The 9,699-nt window shown below is 33.7% G+C and overlaps 1 protein-coding gene across 1 annotated transcript; it reads right to left on the bottom strand.

The window, feature by feature from the left end:
* Window positions 1-2,019: 2,019 nt before the first annotated feature.
* On the bottom strand, window positions 2,020-3,374 carry LOC124822397 (senescence-specific cysteine protease SAG39-like). Its single transcript, XM_047294394.2, has 2 exons — window positions 2,884-3,374; window positions 2,020-2,781 (listed from the first exon to the last, which is right to left on the bottom strand). The coding sequence occupies exons 1-2, from the start codon at window positions 3,326-3,328 to the stop codon at window positions 2,192-2,194; spliced, it is 1,035 nt and encodes a 344-aa protein (XP_047150350.2). The 5' UTR covers window positions 3,329-3,374; the 3' UTR covers window positions 2,020-2,191.
* Between the last annotated feature and the right edge of the window lie 6,325 nt (window positions 3,375-9,699).

Below are 9,699 nucleotides of genomic sequence, written 5' to 3'. Positions count from 1 at the left end.
ACTGAATCACAACTGGCTGACCTATTTACTAAAGCACTCAAACATGATAGATTTGAGTATCTCAGATCTGGAATAGGTGTATTAGCTTTAAGTGACTTGAATTAAGGAGGTATATTGGATATATAATTCAAGTTGTTAGTTATAAGTCAGTTAGTTATTTCTGTTACTCATTTTTTTACAGTTAGTTTCTCTTGTATAAAAGCACTATTCTTTCTTTCTCATAATAATACTGCATATCTTCTTTCTCTCTGTTTTTATATACTCCTTTATACCATACTGCTGTTATTCTGTATTCTGTTTCTGTTTCCACACTAGTACAAAAATTGCTTTTTAACTCGCGGTATAGGTATCGGTTTAGGAAAAACCGAAGTCTATCAAAACGCGGTGGCATTTTTGTAATTTAGGTGAACTTATATGCCTCGGTTCAAGGGAACCCGAAACATATAAGTAATATTACCTCGGTTCATAGCAAAACCGATGCCTAAAAGTTGTCTGACACGTCTGAATTTTAAAATCTGCAGAGAACCTATGATTTCGGTTCAGTAAGAACCGGTGCAAATCCATATTTATGCCTCGGTTTAGGCGGAAACCGAGGCGTATAGCTATTTAATATTTTTTTATAAGGACTATATGCCTCGGTGGAGAGTGAACCGGTGCATTAAAAAATTACCCTAACTCCTGCACCTTTCATTATGATGTTTCATTTCCCACGTTTCACTTTCCCTGCAACCCCTCCCATTCTCCTGCAACCCTTCCCATTCTCCTGCAACCCCTCCCATTCTCTAGTCCCCTCTCCCTCTGCATCCCCAGGACGCTGCGACTCCCATTCTCTAGTCCCCTTTCCCTCAACTCCATTGTGGCTCTCATTCTCCAGTCCCCTCTCCCTCAACTCCATCATTCTCTCACCAGATGGCTTCTCCCTCTGCATCCCCAGGACGGTGCGGCGACGGTGCGGCGAGGCGAGACGAGACGAGGCGAGATGAGACGGTGCGGCGAGGACAGATCTCGCGATGGTGCGACGAGGACAGATCTCTCGACGGTGCGGCGAGGCGAGAGAACTCCGACGGCGCGACGAGGGAGCTCGCTACGGTGCGACGAGAGCCCGCGACGGCGACGAGAGCCCGCGACGGCGGCTGCAATGGCGGAAACCCTTTTCTGCGTTTTTTGGTTTTTGATTTTTGGTTTTTGGTTCTCTTTCTTTGCAGGTAGATGGCGAAATGCATTATTTTTTGTTTTTGGTTTCGATCTCTATCTCCCGTCTGTTCTCTCTGCTTCCTATTCCCCTTCTTCTTTGATTCTCAAAGTAATTTTGTGCTTTCTATTCCCCTTCTTCTTTGATTGTCAAAGTAATTTTGTGCAAAGACATGAATGAAAAGAATTGCAGAAAAGAGAAAGAAGTTTAACCAGAAAAGAGAAAAAAGTTTAACCAAATAAACAAACATAAAAAAACTCTGATCTCGTTCTGATCTCGTTGAAAATAAGACTCTACTGCCTCGGTTGTCTTTGAACCGAGTCAGAATCTGAAATCTTTTAATTCGGTTCAGGACCGAGTTAAAAAATCCATTTTTTTTACCTCGTGTGCATATACACCGGTTATAGAACCGGTGTCTATTTGAAAAAATAACCGAGTAGTGCCATTAGTTGCATCATTACGTTCATGCCTGAAATTCCAAATTGAACAATGACAGGATCTAAAGTTTAATAGAATAATCTCATTTGTTACATGCTTTCATATGTATTTTTAATTAAAGAAGACTAAGATGGACCCCAATTGACAAAGTATTTTTATTTCAACCACAAATATTATTCTCCGAGATATATAATTCTTGTTTGAGTACTGAACGTATATATATTATGATGAAACTAATTCTTTTGGCTGAACCTTTTCATTATTGTTATCAAAATTGAAATCTTGATAAAAGAAACAACATATACATGTATCGATTAAACTTACAATAATAAAAAAAAAAATAACTGCAAAATATACTAAACAACAATAACACAAAATATGTAGTTGTATTCATTATATGGTGGAAATTAAGCGTTTACACATACATGATAAGATTATAGAAAAACATCTCATTAGGAACAGTAGAAGGTACTTATACTGGCCAGAAAATAAAATGGTGATTAGAGATTGAACGAGTTTATAATTAAGCTCTTTACGATTAATATATATTAATAGCAGGACTCAAACAGTTGGATAAAAGGCACCGGTAGCAATTCCGCATAAACCTTCCTTGGCACGTGTATCTCTTTTCATCCTCATGTACCCTTTCTCACCCCATTCAGTTCCCCATGAATTCTTTACTAGCCAATACTTACTACCATCACCACCTTTTCCATAACCAACCACTGTAACAGAATGATCAGTTTCAGTTCCACACTTTCCTGTAAAAATCCCACTTGAATAAAACTGGAAAGCTGATCCTCCAGCTTCCACATAAGCTGACACTGGTTGATGTGCCACAGCTTTCATGAGTGCCTTTTCACTGTTAGCAGGAACTTTCTCGTACCCTTTGATCTTAGCCACACCATGACTTTCCTTCTTAACCTTACAACTCTTGTTAACCCCTTTGTAGGGGTAGTTTGTTTCACTTGCTATTCCTCCTTTCTTAGCAAGAAACTCAAAGGCATCTTCCACATAACCACCAATGCATCCCTCGCTGTCACCTCTCACACAATCTACCAGTTCTTGCTCTGATAGGGACACCAATTCACCTTTAGATATATGATGGAGACCCTCGATTGTGGCCACAGTTGAAAATGCCCAACAACTTCCTGTTTTCACAAACAAAACCAAGTTGATTTATATTAGAAATTTTTCAATGGAGCACCAATGGAATATAATTGAAATGATGAACGTAGAGAACAGAATCTTACGACATGTGCCTTGGTCCTTGATCGGAGTAACAGCACCTTTTTTCCTCCAGTCCACGGTAGCAGGAATCTCAGTGACACTGTCATACCTAAACGATGATGTTTCTGTTTCTGTCCGTACGCTATGTTCCTTCTTCTGACCATTAATTAGTAAAGCCTTAAACTCTTCGTTATGGAGGTCGGCAAATCGGTTAATGCTTAGGTTGAAAGGTTTGTCCCCAGCAGCATTGAAGGACTCAATGAACTGCAAATTGTTCTTGAATATTTGGAACCGTTTTTCCTTCTCGGCAGCATCCTCGTACACCTTACCATACTGTGCCATCCACTTCTCATGTCTCTCGGATGAGAAGGCGTCAGGCAACCTGCGAGACACTGCATGGCATGTCCAGAAAGTGAAAACAAGCAACAAAACTAAAATATTGTTATTTTGGCTAAATGAACTCATCATGTAATGTGAACAATAGACTAGAGTAGGTTTGTTTTTGTATTCTTTGTAAAACAGACAAAGAAAATTGGTTTAGTTTGGAGCAAAGGCAATGACAATGGTAAGTAATTTATAGTGGTGAGGAGCACCTCAAAAGTTGTGTCATAGTGCATGGAATAGTAGGCAGAACAATGTGAGCGACTTTCTACTTGGATTCTCGACAGCACTGAACCACGTGTGTCATGCGAATTTGTTGAGACATTTGTTGAAGAGATTGCTTTCGACGAAAGATCCTTTTCCAGTCCAATTGATGTAGAATTAGACGACCACACGTGCGAACCCCCTCTTATCAGAACGTGTTGCAATTTAATCTCTTAACAAAAAAACAAAGCATACCATCATTCTTATGTTGAGAAAAGACTGTATCCTGCTTACGCCAGCCCTCAATGACGCGAGTTATGTATGGAATGTGGGCATAGTAATCATTCCTATATATATATATATATATATATAGAAAAACAGTACAAATAATTATATATGAAATGGTCATGTATAATAATTATATGACGACTAAGACTAAACATTTATTTCTAATTTTACCTGTTTATGAATAATCTTAGGCGTGTTTTTATTTTGTTCAAATTTTCTCTTCCCAATTACATAAGTTAGAAAGTTACTTGATAAATTTATTAATTATATGAGATTTCTTGCGATTCATTTTCTTGAAGTTCTTAATTTAAAATTACATGATTTGGGTTAGCTATTTAGAACTTTCAGTGTAATGAAAATGTGTAAGAGAATGGGAAAACATCTAAGTGGATAAAGTTTTTTAGTTGCGTAAAATCAAAATAAGCAGTGTGAAAGTAGAGCCTCAAAATGTACCATTTTTGGGGAGCTAAAAGCTAATTTCAAAGAACTTTTGGCTGGTGCTAACACATATTTCACATCGCTTACAAACGATGTTTTACATCAATTGTTTGGACGATGTAAGTAAAAAGCTTAAATTTCTATATCGATTAGCTTCACTATTCATGCACTGTTTCTTTAAATGTTCATACTTCTTGTATCTTCTTTCTTGTATCAGTTTCATATATATATATATATATATATATATATATATATATATATATATATAAACACAAACACACGTTAGTTATAACCTTTAGAAATTGATTCTCCTTTTATTTGATATTTCTTATTTGTTAATTTAGTTGTGCTGAATAAACGAGTTATTTCCTATGATTGACGCTCGTTAGGAAATTGCTTAGTAATCTAAATTAGAAATTGAAATTTAGAATACTTTAATTTAATAATCATATAACTCTTCAGTCTAGGCGTAGTAATCAACTGCATGCATTATTCATGTGTATTTTTCAAACCCAAATGAGTTCATAAGAAATTGGTAATAATTAAGAATAAAATGTTTATCTAGAACAGCATTAGATTTTGAGATAAACTAAATTAGAATATTTGAATATTAATTACATAATAACTACAAAGGGAAAACACCAGGAGGGTTCCATGATAACCATTTTTATTAATTGAAATTTCCTAATATGAATAATTAATAGAATAAGTTAGATATTAAATTCACCAAAAATAGAAACAATCAGTTAAATTCTTTAAGTATTAATTATCTGTAAAATAATAATAAGATGAAAAGAATGACTAAGAGACCATTATGATATATGCAGTGATATCCGTATTGAAAATAACAAAAAGCAAAAGTATCTGTTGTTGTAAAGCACCTAAAATTTGATATCCTGGAGCATCTGATAATGTTTGATGCAATTAAAGTGACAAATGGGGTTAAAAAACAGCATAAATGCAATGCAGATAAGAACCTGAGCACATATGAGACAATATGCGGCTACAATGTTATGCTCTTACGTTAATGGAGTATTCTATTGATGAAAAGATTGTTTTTCTGCAAATTCCATGTTTCACATCATGATGCCACACATTTATTTGTATATACCAGTCAACGAATAATAGTAGTAGTTACGCTAGCTTTTCTTGGCCAAACGTAAGCGCATTATTCAGGAATGGAATCTTGTGATTTTTTTTACTAATTAGTGGATATGTATTACAAACCAAAAACAGACAAATTAATTAATGGTCAAACATGGAAAAGCTTGCTTTTGAATACATGTTTGAATATATAAAAGTGGTAGGAATTGTTTCTTTAATTGCCTACAACTCTTTCATTCAAGAATTAATGTAGGAATTTCTTTTCGACAAAGGGAATTATAGTCTGACCGAATTTCCAAGGTCCATAGACTAGGTTTAGTCGTCTAATATACAGTTGAATATTTTGTATTTTGTAAATGTTTATATTAATGCAAAATATAGAAGTTGTTAATAAAAAAATTAAGAATTTAATGAGAGGGAGATATAAAAGATTTATGTAGATGACAGATATATTCATATTTTTGTGTCATCATAGAGTGAGATAATAAATAATTGTTACAGACCATAACACATTGTTTTACAAAAAGTTGAGAACAAAAGTGAGTAAATATAATCAATTCATGGATTTTGTGATGAAAAATATTTGTCTCTCCACTTTTGAATAAAATTTGTCACAAATTATGTTAGTAATGAAAATATATGATGTTAATATTGTGTTACCAAACTATGTTAATGTCTATCTTCTATTTTATAATAGAAAATGTTTTGAAAAAATTTAATATGATCTATTCTGTGTTCATATTTTCAAATCTACTAAAAACATAATTCAATCAATATATACAAATATAATAATTAACCTTACTTAATCATAATTAAATATGCAAGATGATTTGCTTTTTAAAGAATTATCATTGGAGTAATTGTTATTTATAAAACCAATTTAATCATAAATAAACTAGTGATTTAAGATTACGTTTAACTTGTTTTGAAAAAGCATTTATCATCACACATTGTTCGATTTTATTAAAAGTGACTTTGATTTATTAGATAGTGTTTGTTAAAGCCTAGATGATATTTTTATAGTCATAGTCATGTGATTAGAGACAAAAACATTTTTTTCAAAAAGGTCCTTCGATTGTAAATGCATGTTAGAAAGATTGTTTATAATATTAACTCGCATTGAGTGGTCTTATATTAAACTATTTGATGTGATTCATTATATCTATTGATCTTAATATCTTTATATATGTTTCTCTTGTTTTCACATCTTAATCTATTCATAATGAGCCTTATGGTAAGTAGAGTAGAAGATGTGGTCATTAAGAAATTTCTCGTTAGCCTAACCATCCTATTAGTGGAAAGAATAAATGGTTTTTGATAGCTTACCATGACTCCACAACTCATATAGTGATATGTGTTGCGATCATCTTAGAAAGATTAAAGATTGAAAGAATCACATTTAAAAAAATTCTGATATAATGGATTTTCTTAAGTAACACCCAATACACTTAAAGGAAAACTAATTAGGTGAAACAAAACTCAAACTCACTACAAAAAAGAAAGGCATTACCGAAGGCCAGAAGCCCTCGGAAACAGCCCAAAACCGTCGGTAAAAGGTAATTACCGAAGGCTTATCGACGGCCAAAGAGCCCTCGGTAAATCCCTTGTCGCTAACATTTACCGAGGGCTTTTGCCCTTCGGTAATTACCGAGGGCCGAGGGCCAAAAGCCTTCGGTAATTACCGAGGGCCAAAAGCCTTCGGTAATTACCGAGGGTCAAAAGCCTTCGGTAATTACCGAAGGGCGAAAGCCTTCGGTAATTTCCGAAGGGCAAAAGCCTTCGGTAATTATCCCTATTTTATTACTAAAACTAATGCTAAACAGTTATTTACATAAGAACAAGTATTTTTAAATTTATACCTTCCCACCCCCACACTTAAGAGGCACATTGTCCTTAATGTGTGAGTGAGTAAGGCTTCCTAATAACAACACAGACAAACCAAAGATATATACAGATCAAACATGCAGAATTAGAATTTAACAAGAAATATGTACAACAGAATCAAGAAAACTGAACACAACATGTACAAGAATAAAGCTGGAAAAAGAAAACTAAAACTACAAGCTATAGTAAGAAGAAAATTTGTTCAAATAGGCCACTCTTTTCTTATAAACTAAAACTAAAACTACAAACTACAAACTAAAACTACAAGCCACTCTTTTCAGCAGTGTCTCCATGGCTTCCTTGCCTTCCTCCTTCCCAGCTCTCTGCTGCAGCAACATCTCTTCTTCCACTGGCAGCTGTTGTGTGTGTGGCAGTAGGCTGGAGATCTTTCCAAGCCTTTATGCACTTTCCTCCTCCCAAATAATTGCCTTAGTGTTTTTAGCATTATTTGCTTCCTTTAATTCTGCACAACAATCAAGTTCAAAGTTAGGTGCATCTATTAGGACTCTTAGTTCTGGCTGTGTAACAGAATTTATCTCAGTGCAAATGGAGCAAGAACCAGATTGACAATCACATTTGAAATTTAAATGCATAAACAGCTCAGGCAAAGCAATTGGAATTTCAAAGTTAGAATAAAATATATAAATAAAATAACTATGACATAACAATACAATAAAATTTACAACTGTCAAAGAACAACAAACATAGCATGATAAATAATTGATTTTGAATGTAATTATATATGGATTTGAGTTAAATATTTGAAGAACAGCAAACATAGCATGATAAATATTTGAGTTAAATAATTGAATCCCCAACACTATGTTAATTTGAACGTAAACATAAGCTTAATTAACTTATTTTTCTTAATTCCTTTTGCTATTATAATTTATATAGAAAATTATCATAAGAGTGGAGGCACACTAACCATAGCTGGAAGCAACTTCTTCCATATGGTAGGGGAAAATTAATATAAATCTAACATATAAAATAAGGATAAGAATTTTAGAACAAGTTTAATGTTAAACCCTCATTTCCTAAAGTGATGTTTGATAGAATCAATTGATTAATTATTTAAAAATTAAAACTAATTTTACAAAAGTTACACAAATAAACAAATGTCTGCTTATCAATATTTACATGTTGGTAATATAAAAATTCTGCACTCTTAATCAACCACAAATTAATTGTCACTGATAACGACTTCACAAAATTTGAGATTAGAAAACTATATAAACAAATTAATTTTCTTAATTTCTTCAATCAAACCTACCTGTACTTAGCTAGCTATAGCTTTTTCCTACTTTTATTTGGAAACTTTGCCTTATAAATTATAGTCTTCATCAGAAGGTTGAATCTGGTTTTTTGAACTTTTGTGAAAGGTACAACATGCATATATATTTATATATTATGGGTGATTGATTGATGTAGACCTTTCCACTCAGAATAGACCCTGCCATCCACCCAAAATGCTCTTCATTTCTTTTAGCCTATGTTTGGTACATTCTAGTTTTAAATTAAAATACTTTTAAAAACTTGTAAAGGGCATTAGGAAAATGATTATTTGTTTATTAATTGCAAACATAAACAAAAACTTCAAATAAAAGAGAATATTTTGACAGCTTTTAAAAAAATCTTACACATTAATCATTGTCATTAGGATGCTTGCAATTATGTTATTAAAATATACAAAACATAAATTAACCTTGTATACAGCACCAAAACCTCCTTCTCCAAGTTTATTTTTAGCACTGAAAATTTTAGTTGCAGCTTTCAAATCATTATATTTGTAGTTAACTGGTCCTCTTAACTCAGTTGCTCCCAGTATGTCACCTGCAACGGAACACAAGTTTAGATTTTGAAATAAATGATATAGACACGACTTTTCAAAATAAAATAATTGATAATAACAAATAAAAGGGTTGTGTTGTGGAGTATACTACATCAAATGCAAAAAAATTGTCGAAGATTAAATTGCTTCGAACAAAACGCAATCTGATACTGTTTTTGGTAGCTTGTCATTATTTCTATTTGAAAAAACATTAAGCAGGAACTAATTTATACCAAGCGTTGCATGCAAGTGAAAACTTTCCACATTTACATACCTCTGTGAACCTTGTCAGATTTTGAGAATTTCAAACAGCAAAATCTAAGTGAATTTAAATATATTTGAATGAATAGACAGATAGATACCTGAGGAAGCAATCGTTGTAGATAACTCTGGCGCCATTGGCTTTGGAGCAGTTGCGGATTTGGGTGGAGGCAGTGTCGAAGCAAGAAAGACAATCATTTTTGGAGAGATAGTTTCTGCATTGAAACATTGTATATGTGAGGGTCCCTCCCCTTGATTTCTGTGATGTGCCAAAGAGTTTGAGGGTACACGGGATTTGTCCTCATGTCGCCATCTCGTGTTGTTATTATTCGCGCCAACTCTCCCCTTAGCTGGCTATCCTCTGTCTCCACCAATCTTACCACTTGATTAATGCAAACCTACAAATCAATCCCCTTCAATTTCACTACCAAATCGCAAACGCATTATC

Source organism: Vigna umbellata, chromosome 6 (assembly GCF_029865625.1).
Source record: "Vigna umbellata cultivar VRB3 chromosome 6, Vumbellata_1.0, whole genome shotgun sequence".
Classification (NCBI taxonomy): domain Eukaryota; kingdom Viridiplantae; phylum Streptophyta; class Magnoliopsida; order Fabales; family Fabaceae; genus Vigna; species Vigna umbellata.
This window is presented reverse-complemented; position numbering and strand designations above follow the sequence as displayed.

What these genes read in the sequence shown, in the direction of transcription:
- LOC124822397 (XM_047294394.2), bottom strand. Translation starts at nt 3,328, where the DNA reads ATGATGAGTTCATTTAGCCAAAATAACAATATTTTAGTTTTGTTGCTT. An exon ending in CAAGGACCAAGGCACATGTC is followed by an intron (nt 2,782 to 2,883) that starts GTAAGATTCTGT and finishes TTGTGAAAACAG; the next exon opens with GAAGTTGTTGGGCATTTTCA.